This window comes from Dermochelys coriacea, chromosome 14 (genome assembly GCF_009764565.3).
Source record: "Dermochelys coriacea isolate rDerCor1 chromosome 14, rDerCor1.pri.v4, whole genome shotgun sequence".
Lineage (NCBI taxonomy): Eukaryota > Metazoa > Chordata > Testudines > Dermochelyidae > Dermochelys > Dermochelys coriacea.
In genome coordinates, this window is record NC_050081.1 from 37,327,542 (window position 1) to 37,345,240 (window position 17,699).

Below are 17,699 nucleotides of genomic sequence, written 5' to 3' on the forward strand. Positions count from 1 at the left end.
ATGTATATTATGTATGTTAATATATATGTGTGTGTGTGTGTGTGTGTGTGTGTGTGTATATATTATATGTGTGTATTAGTATATTATACCTCAGTAAAGATATGGGTCCCATTATGCCAGGTGATTCCCGGACATACAGTGAGATAGTCCTTGCCCCAGCTGAGATCAGGGCCCCAGTGTGCTGTGTTGCACAGACACACAGAGACACAACCACAGTCCCATTCTCCTTCTGCATACAGCACCCACATATGAGCTTTCTAATTCCCAAAAGGTTAACATGCTTTGAGCTGTAGATAACACAGAGCTGTGTTGCAATTTGATTATTTTCTCATTTAATGCTAGTTTATGGCATAAATACCATAAACTAGCATTAAATGAGAAAATAGTCAAATTAGTATTTTCATTTAAAATTTCTTTTTAAAATTTTACCACTATTTTTAGCAAATTTTCCCTTGAGCATTTGTTTATTGCTTTCCTTTTGTAAACAAATTTTTAAAAAAATATGAAATTAAATAAAAATCCACCATGTGACTAAACTGCCAAAAACATTAAAATATCCTTATTCTGAAAATGAAAGATTATAAACTCTATAAAATGATAATTTATTAAAAATGGGAAATGAAGAGAGGTGGTTAGAAATCACAAATGATTAAAAATTCCCAAAAATATGAGAAATGTGTAGTTGTGGTTAGCAATGTTCTGATTCTTTTTTTTTTTTTGTCAGAAAATGCCAACTCGTCGAAACTGAAACTGTTCAAGAGCCATTGTCAGCTTTCATGAAACACCTGATTTGAAAAACATTGGGTCGAAAAGGTTTCAAGGTTGTCAAGGAGATGCTGAAGGAAGGATAGTCAGAAAAGCAGGAGAAGACCCAGGAGAGTTGATGAGATGGCAGAGAGCCCAGATCCAGGAGAACAAGGATGTGAAAGTGTCCCTCCCACTGAGCTAGGTGGAGAACAAGGGAATTAAAGTACCGGGCGTAAGAGGCATAAAGTAGAAGAGGCAGTGGGGGTGAAGGAGGAAGGGGTGGAGCCAGGGAATCAATGATGGTGGAAGGGGATACAGTGGGAGGAAGAGGGGTGTTCTTGCTGGACCAGAGTCAGTGTCGCAGTGTTTATGTCCATGAGATGCGCCTTGGGCCTGCTTTGCACACGCATTTACCTGAGCTGAAGATACAAATAGCTGGTTTGAGGATGCACGTACATGTCTCCGCAGGCACATCCAGTCCTGGAAGTCTGGCCCGAAGACTGAAACCCAAGGCAGTGTACTGGTCTGTTACAGGAATGAGTGTCTCTAATGCCACTGTTTATAGCTGCATGGCTTCTTTCTGGCAAATCCATTTGAATTCAGCACTGCAGGTTTCAGAGTGAATCCGATTCCCTTTTATCACCCCACAGCTGTTCACGTCAGCAGGACCCATTACTGGGAACCTGTAAAACAGAGAAGAAAGGAAGTAAATGAGCCAAATTCAGACCCTCTGTAACTCTACTGAAATCAATGGAGTTGATTACATCAGGGACAAATTTGTCCTTATGTGCTTAGATTAAATGAAAGGAATCTAAAGTAGTTGGGTCTTCATTCTAATCCAAAGGGCAGTTTGAATTCTTTCATGAGCTCTGTGTAATCCATGCTAACACTGGGTCTCTCTTTGTCCCTATCTAGTGCCTACACCACAGATAGAGGTTTATGAGGCTGCTACTAGAGTTAAGCAAATCACTGATTTTTTTTTTTTTTTCAGTTTGGGAGCTGAACTGAAAAATAAAATAAAAATAAAAAATGTATTTGGTTCAAACCAAAACTGATTTTTCCCCTCTAGGTTTTTCTTTCTGGAATGAAAAACTGAACAGGAAAAAATATCATTACAAGTTGAAAAACATCCCTACATTAAATGAAATGAAGTGAGAGATAGATAGATATATTCTTTGTTTTGTTTTGGGAACTTTTACATTTTTTTAATACACATTGCTAAATTTTGAAACAAAGCATCATTTCAAAATGAAAAGTTGCAACACTGCATTTCAAACAGTCAAGCAAACCCTTTAAACATTTTGGGGGGGGGGGGGGAATTGACAGTCAAAACTATTTGCTAATTTGTGTTGACTTCACAAATAGTTTCATTGTCCCGAAAAATACATTATTTTTTTCAGTGAATTTACTGGTCACTGACAAACATTCACTGTTGTAGTTGCTAGAGTCTCTGCACTCATAGAGTTGGCCCTGTCGCCGAAGCAATCGTGCAGTTTGGTTTGTTTAGATACATGGCTACATGTGCTCAAGGCCTATGAATAACTAAACGAGAGGGTGCCATTACATATGCTTTTAAAAAAAATAAAATAGCAACCACTGGGCAACACTCACAGAGTTTGGTCTAACATGGAGCTGTCCACCCAGGTCCACTTCTTCTCTGGAGATATAACATGGAGCCCAAGCCAGACATGATATAGACCCTGTGTGATGTTCTGTATGAACTCCTGGGGGTGAAGACAAAGGGTGTGTACAACCTGCTAGAGTTCTAGGATTCTTTGCTTCAGCCAGCAAACTTAACAGACTGTTCTCAAAACAAGCGCTTAAGTATTTAGGCCTCATCTACATTAGAAGTTCTTCTGTTGTTATGTCCCATCATTTCTACCATCTGTGTAGCAGCACCAGTGGGAGCGCTCATGTAAACGGGGCTCAGGGCTAGATGACACAGGGTGGGAGTGCCAAGTGTCTAGGGCAATTAGGAGCAGAAGTAACAGTGACAGTCACTTGTCACCCCATTGACAGGGACTGATGCTCCAAACTCCCTTTTGAGCTTCTGAAAATCACACCCAGAGTGGTTAATATACCTCTCTGCCTCCCGCCTTGCTGTTCCCTATGCTTGGATCCTGATGGGGAAGGAGCATGCATCAGCTTGAGACAGGAGGAGGAATAAGCGGAGGCAGTGGGGACAGATGGGGATGGGGCTCTCCTGGTTCTCCAATCCCCCCATTGATGGGGAGCAAAGCATGTGGGAGCTATGCCAGCTGTAATGCTGCATTAGCATCCTTAGGAAGAAATCCCCTTCACCTCTGGCACATCTGGGACCATGTAACCAGTGACCCACTCCAGCAGAAGTCTAGCCCCCTCTATTTTACTTTACCATCTCCTCCCAGTCCTGGATCACTAGCTTTTGAGAGCTCTTCGCTGAGCAGTCAGCATGGCTCTCATTCCAGGTTTTGCTGTCTTTGGAAAACCAGTAACACTTTCCCCTGTTCGACAGCCAGTCCATGGGGCAGAGTTTACAGCCGGAGCCGTCTGGAGAGAGATGTGGCGAGACAGAACATTAATGATTGTTAGCCCCAGGGAACATGCTTACAACGTCTCAGAGAGGGTACAAATCCCATTGAGTTAGGCACTATCGGTGATCCCATTCAGAGACTTTCTCAATGTTTAACTATGAGAGCTGGTCAGAACATTTTCCTCAAAACCCTTTTTCAGTAGAAAAGCTGTTTCAACAAAATGTTCTCATGAAACCATGTCAATTTCGACACATATTCTCACAGAAAAAGAAGTTCCAGAATAACAAGTTTTTTTATTGTGGAAAATGTTCAGTTCCGAACATTTCAAAATTTCACTTTGAATTTCATTTTATGGATTCTTATTTTTATATGATTGGTATAATTCTTTACATTGTTTCATGACATGTCATAATAAGTTGAAAGAGTCTGTGATTTAATTTTATAATTCCTTAAGGGCAGCTGCTACTTTGTGCTGATCAAAAACAATGTTGATAAACTGCAGAGGGTTCAGAGAAGAGCCACGAGAATGATCTAAGGATTAGAAAACCTTTTGCACAGTGATAGACTCAAAGAGCTAGAGCTACTTAGCTTAACAAAGAGAAGGTTAAGGGGTGACATGATCACAGTCTGTAATTATCTATGTGGGAAACAAATATTTCATAATGGACTACTAGCAGAGAAGTATAACGTGATCCAATGCCTGGAAGTTGAAGCTAGACAAATTCAGATTAGAAATAAGGTGTAAATTTTTACCAGTGAGGGTAATTAACCATTGGAACCATTTACCAAGGGTCGTGGTGGATTCTCCATCACTGACAATTTTAAAATCAAGATGGGATGTTTTTCTGAAATATCTGCTCTAGGAATTATTTTGGGCAGTTCTCTGGCCTGTGTCATACAGGGGGTCAGATTAGCTCAGGGGTTCTCAAGCTTCATTGCACTGCGACCCCCTTCTGACAACAAATATTACTATACAACCCCAAGAGGGGGGACTGAAGCCTGAGCCCTCCCCAGCCTCACTGCCCCGGGAGGGGGGACCAAAGTCAAAGCCTGAGACCTATCACCCAGGGCTGAAATCCTTAGGCTTCAGCCCCAGGCAGTGGGGCTTGGGTTTGGGCTTTGGCCCTGGGCACCAGCAAATCTAACACCAGCCCTGGTGACCCCATTACAATGGGGTCGCGATCACTTCAGGGTTCTGACCCCCAGTTTGAGAACTGCTGGACTAGAGGATAAAAGTGGTCCCTTCTGGCCTTGGAATCTACAAATCTATGCTTGAAACATCTGGTTGTCTTTTCTTTTCTAAATCAACAGGTCTCCGGTTTGTGTTGTAATGAAACAGTCTGGCACTTTGTGTCAAACTCTTTTAATTGCATGGCAAAGAGGAGACACTTTGATCTCACTGTCAAACTGTTTCATTGTTTAATTATGACACAAAGTGGAACAGTTTCAACAGGATAGATTTCCCCTACAAGACTCAACAGCCCAGGGTTTGGGGCACTCAGCTGGGAGAGCTGGGTGCAATCCCCAGTTCCAGATCAGGCAGCATTCAAACCTGGATTTCCCACCTCCTGGCAGAGGGCTGTAAGTGGGCGTAAGAGAGATGCGCTACCAGCCAAAATCCTGCTCTGTGCAACCCCAGCTGTCCTTTACGCTAGACACCTACAGGGTTCAGTGGCAGCAGGGAGTGGGTATTGAGGATCCCAGCAATATTGAAATGTTGGACTTAGGCTCCTCAGTGGCAGTTAATCATCTAAGTCCCTTTGTGGATCTAGCCCTAGGGTCCTCACTCAGCGTCACCCACTGTCACTATCGCTGCACCCTCGACTGTCACCCAGAACCACCCGGGCATCCTCAGCCCCAGGCTTCAGCCACAACTAGCCCTACACACTCAGCCTCAGCCATACCCGGCTGCCTCCACACTGCCCCTGATCTCCGCTCCTCTCGCAGGCCGAAGCAAAACCTGAATGACACCCTCAGCCCCGACAAAGCGGATCCACTTGCTTCCCAAACCAGGGGCTGTGACAGGCAGACATGCTGCTCTCGTTGTTACAAGAGAGCGTCTGAGGTCACTGCTCAGGTTTCCGTGTGAGGGTTGGGTGAAGCCGGGATGCCTAGTGCTTTCTGGTATCTGTTGGAGGTGGGAGTGAAGGCCTTAGAGACCACTGGAGTGTGTTACTGACAGTGCTGTAGGCAACGTGACTGTGCCTTTGGGTGGATGGATACTGGGTACCCTGATGAAATCTTTACGCTCACTAAATACAGTCTTTCTTGGAGTTCATTATACTAGTATCGTAGAACAACCTGTCTTGCTCACTAGAGCTGGGGAGGGAAAAAATTTCAGTAAATAGTAAATTTGCCAAATTATGCTTTTTTTTTTTTTTGCACTCAAGCTGTTCACAGTTTTGGATGGAATTCCATAAATTGTTTTGGCCCCCACGTTGTTTGTTTTCTGGAAAAAGACAAAATGTTTCATTTCAGCCATATCAAAATGCGTCATTTCGACCTCTCATTTTGAAACAGTATTTCAACTCCCAGTTTGGCTATTATAAAAATAAATAAATTTTAAAAGGGCAAAATACTCCTGAAAAATAAAAAATAAATTAGTTTTAGGTTGACAAAATGAAGCTTTTTCATTTTTTTTCCAATACATTGAAAATCTTCCAAAAAATGCAGTTTTGGTTTGAACTGTTGTTTATTTTTTCTCCCTCCTGCCCCCCCTTAGCCCGTTTTCTTGGTTCAGCCCCTGAAACGAAAAATCAATTATTCGCTCAGCAATCCTGCTCACCCCAAGAATTGCCCTGACTGGTCACTGTGCCCCACAATCCTCACTGAGAGGCATCTGACCAGCAGTGCTAGTTGGCCAGCAAACATTGTCCAAGTTAGATCACAAAAGTATTTGCTTGTCTGTCCATAGCCAGCACTTCCCCCCTTCCCCTGAGGCCACCAGACTATGAATTCAGGCACCCAGTGTCTGCCCTACCTCCAGCCACTGCTAGGACTGGGGAAGCTTAGAAAGAAATTTCCTTCCTCGGAGCCCACTTGGATGGGGCAGGTCAGAAATGACCATGTCTCCTACCCTGGCCAGTGCTTTCTCTGCTGGGATCTGGTGCCAGATGTTAATATCCATGTTTCTGCTCCACCTCCCTGGCCCACCTCTGGCCTCCCTCCTGGTGGTGTGGATGGGGAAAGTTGCCCCAAGCTCATCTTCTCCTGGCCTGGGGTTGGAGGAAAGAGACTCTCTCTCAGCAGCATCACTTCTCAGACACTCATAGAAATGTCGGGCTGGACGGGACCTTGAGAGGTCGTAAAGTCCAGTCTCCTGCGCTGAGTACGACCAAGTAAACCTAGATCATCTCTGACAGGTGTTTGTCCAGCCTGATCTTAAACACCTCCAGTGATGGAGATTCCACAGCTTCCCTAGGAACCTGTTCCAGAGCTCAATTACCCTCAGAGTTAGAAAGTTTTTCCTAATATCTAACCTGAATCTCTCTTGCTGCAGATTAAGCCCGTTACTTCTTGTCCTGCCTTCAGTGGCCATGGAGAACAATTGATCCCCATCGTCTTTATAACAGCCCTTAGCATATTTGTTATCCTTGGAGGAAAGATGGGAGAAGATCCCCTTCTTGCCTCCCGCATCCACAGTGCCTCCCCTCTGGCCTCGCTGAGTGAGAGAAAAATCTCCATGGCTCCCTGAGAACTGGGATGGGAGGAGGAAAGAGGCTAGCAGGCTGGCCTGCCCATAGCCTGCCTCCTTCAAACAGGCCCCTCTCTACCTGCATGGTGCATGGAACATGCCAAGGGGCTCAGAGCCACAGCGAGTCGCAGTTACCTGCTGAGGGGCTCTGGGCTGAGTGACACAGACTCTGCTTCAGGCGAGACACCAAGTCCTCCAGGCTCCTGTTGCATTCTGTGCCGGGGGAGTTTCTCTGAGCGACACTGCTGCTCTTGGGGACCGATGAGACTGCGCCAGTGTCCGTCTGCGTGGAGCGGCCCTGGAAAACTTCCAAGCAACAGCCAGGTGAGTGGTCATTACTCTTGCTGTTATGGCTGCAGGAGCTTGGGTTGTGCACTTTAATGGTCACTGATGTACGAGCTCCCAGGGGCCCCTGGGGTCCCAGGACTTTCCCGAGGTCCCTTGTGCTGCACAGCAGGTGCCCCTAAAGAGGGCTAATGGCCAGGGCACCCGTCCAGACCATGCAGTCCTAGGTGAGTGGCTTGGACTATGGGGGTTTCCCCAGGGCTGAGGCAGGAAAAAGGAATAGGTTGAGAGTGCAAGAGACAAAGAGGATACCTGCTTCTTGGTGACTGGCACTGGGGCTTCTGCAAGGGGGCATTGTGAGGGAGCAGTTTATGACCAGGAACCAGAATATCTATCTATCTATCCCCACGCACACCCTCCCTATCTAATCTATCTATCTATCTATCTACTCCCACGCACACCCTCCCTCCCTCCCTATCTATCTATCTAGTAAATAAACAAATTGCACTAGGAAATACCCTGGGATCTACATTACCAATTTCTCCTCCAGACAGGAAACTGACCTGCCAGACCCTGAAATCTGCCAGCGCCCGGCAAAGGGGTAAGGAATTGGAATGATCATCACTATTTAGGGATCTGAACAGTGAGAATGTGATGACGTGAAAAATCACCAAGGAGCATCCGTTGACCCCGGTAGGGACAGAGGTGACGGAGTGCAGCAGGAAGGAGGGAAGAGCTATGTTCATGATGAATATTCTAATCCATTTCATGTTTTCCTTTATATCGTGATGTTGAAAGTTCTCATCCAGGGGGTGTTTGACCCAAGGACAATCACTGGCCTAATGAAAGCCTGTGGGAGGCAAGCAACTTCCTTCAGGCTCAACAAAAGGAGCAATTAAGCCCCCTTATATGGCAGAGACAGCTGCAGGCAGCAGAGGTTACCACCCACTGCAACAGGCCACGTGGGAAATCAGAGCTAAGCCAGGCGGGCGGAGAGGTTTCCTGATTGGAAACGCAGGAGCTAGGTTATCGGTTGTAGCCTCCATAGGCACCGACTCCATGGGTGCTCCAGGGCTGGAGCATCCACGGGGAAAAACTGGTGGGTGCTCTGCACCCATGGGTAGTCAAGCTTCCTGCCCCCCCGCCTCACCTCAGCTCCGCCTCCGCCTCCTCTCCTGAGCGCGCTGTGTCCCCGCCTCTCCTCCCAGTGCTAGCCGCCGCAAAACAGCTGTTTTGCGGCATAACAAGTTCCAGAAGGGAGGGGGGAAGAGCGGGAATGTGGCACACTAAGAGGAGGAGGCCGGGAAGAGGCGGGGCGGGAGCCGGGATTTGGGGAAGGGATTGGAATAGGGGCAGGGAGGGGGCAGAGTTGGGGCGGGGACTTTGCAGAAGGGGGGTGGGGCGAGGAGTTGGGGCAGGCCCATGGGCAGAGGGGGGTCGGGTAACCACCGGTGCCAGCAGAAGTCAGCACCTATGGTAGCCTCTGTGTATTGGGGATGGGGTGGAAGCCAAGGGAAAGCAGTTGTGAGCATGACCCCTGAGAGGAATCACAGGGACAGAAATTCTTGGGCACAGAGCTCAGTGGAGAGGCAGGCTTGGGGATTTCTGAGCAAGGAGACTTCCTGCTGCTGTTTGTTTCTCCTGTGGTCAGAGAAACAGGTCTTTATACACATTTTTTGTAAATAAACAAGCTGACACGAGAACAGACCTGACTCATATTGGTTTCTCCTAATAGCAACAGCCCTGCAAGGCCATGAACAGCAGTGAACCATTCGAACCAAAGGGGCAACAATATCTGACAAAGATCAAATTTCCCCCCAACTGGATGACCTGAGTTTCAGGAACCAAACTCAGTCTGGACCTTGTTCTTGTAACACTTTGCCCTGGCCGTGATGAAGCGTTCAGTCATATACTGACAAGTGGAGCAAAACCTCAAGGGAACCGTGCCGGGACAGGAGAATTGGGGCTACATCACTGAAGAGTTAATCGGCAAACGGATTCTCCGTTTCCAACATTTAGAAATTTGTTTCCATTCTGAATTGAAATGAAAAGTCGAAATTTTGACATTTCCCGCAAAATGGAAACTCTGAAAAAAAAATTCTGTTCAGAAACGGTTGTTTCGATAATGTCAAAAGGTTTCACTGTGATAAGGTAAAAAGGTATTTTGTTATGACAAGTCAAAACATTTTCATATCGTATTCAATATGATGTTAAATGTGTAAGATTCGGAAATATAAATATATCATTAACATTTAGCTTTTTATAGACTATAAATGTAGAAACAAAATGAATAAAAATGGGAAAATCAAAACGAAACATTTTACCTTATCGAAATGAAACATTTTGACCTTACTGAAAGCAAAAAAGAAAAGGAGTACTTGTGGCACCTTAGAGACTAACAAATTTATTTAAGCATAAGCTTTCGTGAGCTACAGCTCACTTCATCGGATGCATACGGTCCAGTTCATGAAAGCTTATGCTCAAATAAATTTGTTAGTCTCTAAGGTGCCACAAGTAGTCCTTTTCTTTTTTGCGAAAACAGACTAACACGGCTGCTACTCTGAAACCTGTTACTGAAACCAAATAAGTCAAACTGAAACATGTTTACCTCATCAAAACAAAACCTTTCAACATTATTGAAACTCAATGAGAAAATTTAAAGATTTGTTTGGATAGTTTTCTGGTGACAATTTTATTGACATTGACACATTCCCCCAAAACTCGTTCGTTCTGATGCAACTGCATTTTCCAATGGAAAGCTGATCCATTGAAAATTTCCCAGCCAGCTGCAGTCACAAGGGACCTGTTCCAATGGATAGCAGGTCTTGAGCTACTCACCCTGCATGCCCAGTGCAATTACCACTGTAGCCAGGATCACGTTGCCAGCCAAAGCAATCCACAGAACGAACCCGCGCCAGTGTGAAAATCCCTGGAGATCTGTGAGATGCAATATTTAGTGAAGCACTTTCTGTAACTACTTAAGAACATGTTAAATAAAGAGGCAGATGTGCTTATCTGGCTTTCTGTCTCTCTGGCCACTCGGGGGATGTCTACACTGCACACAAAAACACGCAGTGCCAAATCTCAGAGCCTGGATCGATTGACTCGGGCTCTTGGGGCTTGGGCTATGGGATCAAAAATAGCAGTGTAGATGCTCTGGCTGGATCCCAGGCTCTGAGACCCTCACAGGATTTCAGAGCCTGGGGTACAGTCCAAACCTGGACGTCTACACTGCAATTTTTAGACTTGCAGCCCGAATCAGTTGGTCTGGACACTCAGTGCCACGGGCATTTCTTTGCAGTGTAGACATACTCCTGACATTAAAGGCAATGTGCTGCTGGAGCCAGTTGTAAAGCCGTCAGACAGGGATATGCTATTCTTAGGAGCCCCCCATTGACCAGCTGGCCCGAGTGTTCGACTGGTATTTCCAGAGCAATGTGAAACTATTGGAAAAGTGGGTCAGATTTCAGCAGGGGTTTTAATCTTCCTGTCCCCACCGCAGTCCTGTCCAGTCAGCCCAGGAGAAAAGCCACCAGCACTAGAGTGATTTGGTGCTATCTACCAAACAGACATATAATCCATTGCAGTTCATGGGCCAGATTTGAATTGTATCTAAACATACTGCTCCTGTCTTGTGCTCAGCATTCCTGCTTGTTGGCTTAGTCCATGCTTTCAGTGCTGGGCCATGAAGCAGAACCCTTCAGCATCTGTTCAGACTCCTCGTGTCCTTCTCTTCGCTATGTGCCTGCTTGACTTGCGATCGCTGGTGATGCTGAACATAACAACTTGGTTCAGAGGTGAGATCTGCTCTGGCAAGGATGATAGGTACTCCTCGGGCTGAGCCTCCTACACAATCATCGGGCTAAATTCGTTGTGAGTTTTTGTCAGTTTCTGGTGGTGTGAACCCTGATGGAAATTCTGCTGCAGGAACAGGTGGCAGCTGCAAAAACATCCTCCCCCACTGGTGCGAAGGGGTGAATGCACACGCACACACGCACACACACAGGCAACAGGCTTAGCTGGCAGGGAGAGAGACACTTTAGAATTCCCTGCACCAACAGGGAATTTGGCCCATTGCCCTACAATTAACACGCTCTGGATTTTCTTTGAGCCTTTTTGCTGAGAGAACTAAACAGTTTCTAAATCCAGTGACGTTTCACTTGCTGGTAAAAGGGAAGAGAGTCATTTCTCGGCAGCCGGTTCAGATGTGAATACATCTAATGGCAGCCACTAGGATAACCTCACTTTGTCCTTCTGGTCTTTCTACCCTTCTACACAACTTCCATCCATCCCAGCCCGTTGGACTCCCTAGCTAGTTTTATTTGCAGCCCCAAAGCCTGTCTCTGCCGCGCTCGCCCTGCATCACCTTGCGCTGGCTCCTGATTTGGATCTGAGTTGCACTCACTGAATTCAGAACGAGAAGTGAGATTAGAACCTGGGCCTGAGTCCGAGGACTGCAGTGGGGTCACCGGGTTTACACTGGGCTCACCAACATCAGGAACTTGGCTCCTCCCTCCAAATTCAATAATCAAATTCTGCTCACTGAGTCTCCCAGGGTGTTTGTGCTCAATTGCCACCCTGAACTTGCCCTTTCCTTCTTTGCTCACTCCCAGCTAATGTAAACCAGCCAGAGCTCCATGGGAGTCAGCGGGCCTGATCCCCAGCTGGTGTATCAATATAACTTACTGAAATCCTCCGGAAGATGTATAAAAGCGATTACATTTTACTGCCTTGGCATGAGAGTGTAAATGATGTTCCCAGCTGCAAAGAGTCCAGTAATACTTATACACTCATGTGGCTATAAAGAGAAACCTAGTGTTCTGTGTTATGCCAAAGAATGGCAGATACCAGGACAAGCTTTTCCTATGGCAATGAGCAGCACCTGGTAGCTAGAAAATTGCTCTCTGAACTCTGCTGGCTAAACTTTCATAAACACATGTGTGGAAAGCAGAATCCCGAACTTAGGACAAATAGGGGGAGAATAAAATTGAATACACTTACCGTGGTGCTTAGGGGCAGAGGGTTGGCTGGTGTGGGATGTGTCTTCTAGAACATTTATATCAGCGTAGATAATTTCCTCAGTCATGGTCCAGACAGCAAAAGAAGGCAGCACCCAGCAAGGGATGCTGTATGGAAGGAAGGACAGCCGCTGAGATATACGTGCAATCCAAGGCGAGCGAAGCCTCCAAAATCAAGAAGTAGCATCTGTCAGGGGCTGGTGAATTTCCTTCCTATCTCTGCATTGGGGATTTCCTTCATTAGCAGGTCTCACATCCTTACCCAAGAGCAACTGACACCAGAGGCAGAGGCAGTACTAGTACCTCTGGGGTGCTAACAGAAAGCTGTCCAGTTGGGCAGCGAGCCCCCGACACGAGATATTCTGCCTTCAAAATAAAAGGAGTACTTGTTGCACCTTAGAGACTAACAAATTTATTTGAGCATAAGCTTTCGTGAGCTAATTTTCGAGAGGCTCTGTATTTTCCACCAAATGCATCCGATGAAGTGAGCTGTAGCTCACGAAAGCTTATGCTCAAATAAATTTGTTAGTCTCTAAAGTGCCACAAGTACTCCTTTTCTTTTTTGCAAATACAGACTAACATGGCTGCTACTCTGAAACCTGCCTTCAAAATGGCCATGACAATAAAGCGTTCAAAGATTCAGTGGCGGTTTCCTGCTGGAGTTGGCCATCTTGAATCCAGACACGTTGCCCTTTCTTTCCCAAGGGGTTTGGGATGGCCAGGCCCATGCATTGATGCTCCCGTGTCTACACAACTGGCGCGCTTGATGGACGCTGGGCGTGAATCCCCCTTCGCCGGGGCGGGTGCTCTGCTGTAGCGAGGTGAACTTGAGCGTGAGTCACAGCCGTGTAGAACCAGGTGTTAAGTCACCAGGTTCCCACAAGCAGCGGGGGCTGAGTTTTGAGGGATCCTTCTCACCTTTATACGCCCCCGAGGGCCCTGCAGCTGTCCCCGCTCATGTCAGCATCATGATGGCTGACTCGATGGCCACCCAAAACAGCAGGGGTGGAAGTTTAAGTTAAGTTTTCATTACACCCAACCCAGCCACCGCTCCGCTGCCCGCTGGGTCAAAGTGTGGCTTGGAAGTGAAGAGGCCAACGACTGGGCCCGTCCTGTGGAGAGAACGATTGTTATTTCATTTTTTCCCCAAGCCCCTGGCACTTGGCACTCCCCAGAAACGAGCTGTGCCCCTGCCTGCCAGCACTGGCCATGTACGCTCAACTGTGAGACACCGAGCGAGGGTCGCCCACGGGCTCAGGCGAGAGGAAGGATGAGGGTAACACTAACAGGTTCCCACGGTTGCTCAGTATATGTGTGAAGGTCGTTGCTTACGCAGCTGACAGCCCAGTGAGCTATTAGGAGGGCTTAGAATGAGGCAACCTGGTGACGGGGTTTGGCCACCATGCCCCAGGCATACGGGAGAAGGTATATTCGGGGCCACTCCCCTCCCTGCTAACTCAGTGGTCCCAAAGGCAGCCGGCTGTGGGAGCTGCTTATGTTCACAGCTACAGGCCTTGGCAAACCCCTTCTCTGCTCAGCTACTGGACCTGCCTGCACCCATCTGCTGCTGGATACCCCTCCACGGCTTTCGGGAAGAGGGGAGGATGGATGAAATGAGCAAGAAAAGACAAGAAGGGAGGAAAGGCAGGAAGGAGAGAGAGCAAAGAAGACTCCAGACTCATTGATGAGCTGCTGTTCCGTTTCCAGCCTGCAGGGGAGCCCCAGTTTGGGACAAGCGTGCTTGGGAAGGGGGTGCCCCAGAATTGGGAGTGTCCTGGAACAAGAAGAACTCTGGGGCTCAGGGCAAGCTCATTAATCCGTGCAGACCACATTCACCCCACAGGGGTAGGTAACTCCCTGGGAAAGAAAACTACGTGCAGAACATGAATGGCGTTACCAGCTCTCCCAGTGGCAGTACTGGACTGAGGTGCCTTGGCAGAAATGTGGGTGAGATGACCCAAGGCTGAGACATCGGGGGGCCTGTGTATTGGGATTGATGGGCATGGCAAAGTGACATTTGTATGGGAGAAGCTAGCATCTGCCAACTCCCCAGGCTTGGCTCTAATCAGCCCCTGAGTGAATTCACTCACATGAACATTTTAAGAATAAAATGCAGATTCTTTCAGAGGCAGCACTGCCAGTCACTGGCCAACACGAACTGTGCCATCAGCAGCCCTGATTCTTTTTCTTATCAGCCAGAACTCATTCTGCTTTCCATGGGAGGAAAGGCGCTGATCCAGGACGCAAGGGATCGAGGTACCCACCTCTGCCACAGGCTCTCTTTGTGCCCTTGGGTGAGACACTTAAAGTGGGCTGTTTCCTTTTAAGAACATAAGAATGGCCATACTGCGTCAGACCAAAGGTCCATCTAGCCCAGTATCCTGTCTGCCGACTGTGGCCAATGCCAGGTGCCCCAGAGGGAATGAACAGAACAGGGAATCCTCAAGTGATCCATCCCGTCATCCATTTCCAGCTTCTGGCAAACAGAAGCTAGGGACATCATCCCTGTCCATTGATGGGCTTATCCTCCATGAACTTATCTAGTTCTTTTTTGAACTTGTTATAGTCTTGGCCTTCATAACATCCTGTGGCAAGGAGTTCCATGGGTTGACTTTGGCAGCATTAGAAACCCCCCCACCAACCTTTGTGCCTCAGTTTCCCTTCTGTAGACTGGTCCTCCTGTTGAGAGACAGTGTGGCCTGGTGGCTACTGGAGAGGGACTTAGGAGGCCTCAGTTCTGTCAGCTAGGTGACCTTGGGCACCGCTCTGTGATTCAGTTTCCCCATCTGTAAAATAGGGATAATAACACTGGCATTCCTTTGTGAAGCGCTTGGTGCTCTATGGATGAAAAGTGCTAGCTAGGAGCTAAGGATTATCATCAGTCTATGTGAGAGGCTCAGATAGTACAGTGAGAAGGGACTGAGTCTGTTCTTGTGTCTTCGGCCTGGCGATGTGCCTCCATACTAGTCATTTCCCTAGTGCTAAAAGCAGGCAGTATTTTTAGAACAGACTCAACTACTCTGCTTCAAGGCCTGTTTCTATGCAGGTTTCAGAGTAGCAGCCGTGTTAGTCTGTATTTGCAAAAAGAAAAGGAGGACTTGTGGCACCTTAGAGACTAACAAATTTATTTGAGCATAAGCTTTCGTGAGCTACAGCTCACTTTCCACCAAATGCATCCGATGAAGTGAGCTGTAGCTCACGAAAGCTTATGCTCTAATAAATTTGTTAGTCTCTAAGGTGCCACAAGTACTCCTTTTCTTTTTGCGAATACAGACTAACACGGCTGCTACTCTGAAACCTTTCAAAATATTTAAAAGTCCCAAATGTCGCTGCAGTGCCTCGTGAGACCTGTACTTCCCCATAATTCATACATTTCAAAGCCAGAAGGGACCACTGTGATCATCTATACCTCTGGTATAGCAAACACCATAGAATTTCCCCAAAATCATTTTGATCTGAACTAGAGCAGGTCTTTTAGGACTAGACTACACTAGAAGTGCTACAGTGGTGCAGCTGTATCTATGCTGACAGGAGAGAGCTCTCCCGTTGGCATAATAAAACCACCTCTGCGAAAGGCAGTTGCTATGTCGGTGGGAGAAGCGCTGTCATACACTGGCGCTTAGGTTGGAGTAATTTATGTTGTTTGGGGATGGGGAGGGAGGTGGCTTATTCACATCCCTGAACAACATAAGTAATACTGACATAGCCTGTAGTGCCAAGCCCTTAGAAAACATCCAATCTTGATTTAAAAATTGCTAGTGATGGAGAATCCACCACAGCGCTTGGTAAATTGTTCCAATGATTAATTACACTCACTATTAAATATCTTGCACCTTATTTTCAGTCTAAATTTATCTAGCTTCAACTTCCAACCACTGGACCTTGTTAGATCTCTTTGCCTGCAAGATTGAAAAGTCCATTATCAAATATTTTTCCCCAGGTAGATACTCACAATCTTCTATTTGTTAAGCTAAATAGATTGGACTCCTTGAATCTATCACTATAATGATATGACCCAGTTGCAACTATGTGGACGAATCCAGACAATCTCTGTGCTGTCCAATGAACTCACACAGGAAAATGATAAAAAACAAAAACACCCCATCATCTATGGATGAACACTTTTCACAGAGTGATCACTCCATATCTGACCTCTCAGTGCTCCTCCCCAAAGGAATCCTGCACAAAACCTTCAAAAAAAAAATGAGCCTGGAAGCTTAAATTCATTACTCTGCTAGGCTAAGTCTACACTACCGCAGTAAGTTGACCTAAGTTATGCCACTCCAACTATGTGAATAAGGTAGCTGGAGTTGACGTAGCTTAGGTTGACTTACTGTGGTGTCTACACCACACTGGGTCGACAGGAGACACTCTCCTGTTTACTTACCTTACTCTTCTCATTCGTGGTGGAGTACTGGGATCAATTGTAGAGTGATTTGAGGTTGATTTGGCAGGTCTTCATTAGACCTGCTAAATCAACCCCCGGTGCATCGATCACTGGCGCGTTGATCCGAATGTAGTGTAGACCTAGCCTAGACACTAAAAATCCTGGACTGAATAGAGACAGTGGATTTATGGCTTATTACAACAATTGGTAACCCACTAACCCCGCAACTGCCTTTTTTGTCCTGTGACTGAAGAGGTGTTAATGGGCCATTTCACCTTGAATGGTCCCTTTCAATGTATGCTAACTAGTTATGCTACTTATTGACAACAGAATGGCAGCTGAAATTCAATGATGATAAATGCAAAGTAATGCCCATTGGGAAACATAATCTCAACCATACATAAGAAATGATGGGGTCTAAATTAGCTGTTACCACTAAAGAAAGAGATCTTGGAGTCATTGTGGATAGTTCTCTGAAAACATCCACTCAATGTGCAGTGGCAGTCAAAAAAGCGAACAGAATGTTGGGAATCATTAGGAAAGAGATAGAGAATAAGACAGAAAATATCATATTACCTCTATATAAATCCATGGTACGCCTACATCTTGAATACTGCTTGCAGATTTGGTTGCTCCATCTTCAAAAAATTATATTGGAACTGGAAAAGGTTCAGAAAAAGGCAACAAAAATGATTAGGGTATGGAACAGCTTCCATATGAGGGGAGATTAATAAGACTGGGACTTTTCAGTTTGGAAAAGAGATGACTAAGAGAGGATATGATAGAGGTCTATAAAATCATGACTGGTGGAGAAAGTAAATAAGGAAGCTTAATATACTCCTTCTCATAACACAAGAACTAGGGATCACCAAATGAAATTAATAGGCAGCAGGCTTAAAACAAACAAAAGGAAGTATTTCTTTACATAATTCACAATCAACCTGTGGAATTCCTTGCCAGAGGATGTTGTAAAGACCAAGACCATAACAGGGTTTAAAAAGGAACTAAATAAATTCATGGAGGATAGGTTCATCAATGGCTATTAGCCAGGATGG

General features: G+C 46.1%; 1 protein-coding gene across 1 annotated transcript; it reads right to left on the reverse strand.

Moving 5' to 3' along the window:
• Positions 1–397: 397 nt before the first annotated feature.
• Positions 398–13,425, reverse strand: LOC119842440 (killer cell lectin-like receptor subfamily F member 1). Its single transcript, XM_038370550.2, has 7 exons — positions 12,857–13,425; positions 12,241–12,619; positions 10,078–10,176; positions 7,090–7,260; positions 3,122–3,276; positions 2,359–2,471; positions 398–1,430 (listed from the first exon to the last, which is right to left on the reverse strand). Exons 2-7 carry the CDS (start codon positions 12,323–12,325, stop codon positions 1,307–1,309), a joined length of 747 nt encoding a protein of 248 aa, XP_038226478.1. The 5' UTR covers positions 12,326–12,619; positions 12,857–13,425; the 3' UTR covers positions 398–1,306.
• Positions 13,426–17,699: the final 4,274 nt, after the last annotated feature.

What these genes read in the sequence shown, in the direction of transcription:
- LOC119842440 (XM_038370550.2), bottom strand. Translation starts at nt 12,325, where the DNA reads ATGACTGAGGAAATTATCTACGCTGATATAAATGTTCTAGAAGACACA. An exon ending in CTCTGCCCCTAAGCACCACG is followed by an intron (nt 10,177 to 12,240) that starts GTAAGTGTATTC and finishes TGCATCTCACAG; the next exon opens with ATCTCCAGGGATTTTCACAC. An exon ending in AATTGCACTGGGCATGCAGG is followed by an intron (nt 7,261 to 10,077) that starts GTGAGTAGCTCA and finishes GTTGCTTGGAAG; the next exon opens with TTTTCCAGGGCCGCTCCACG.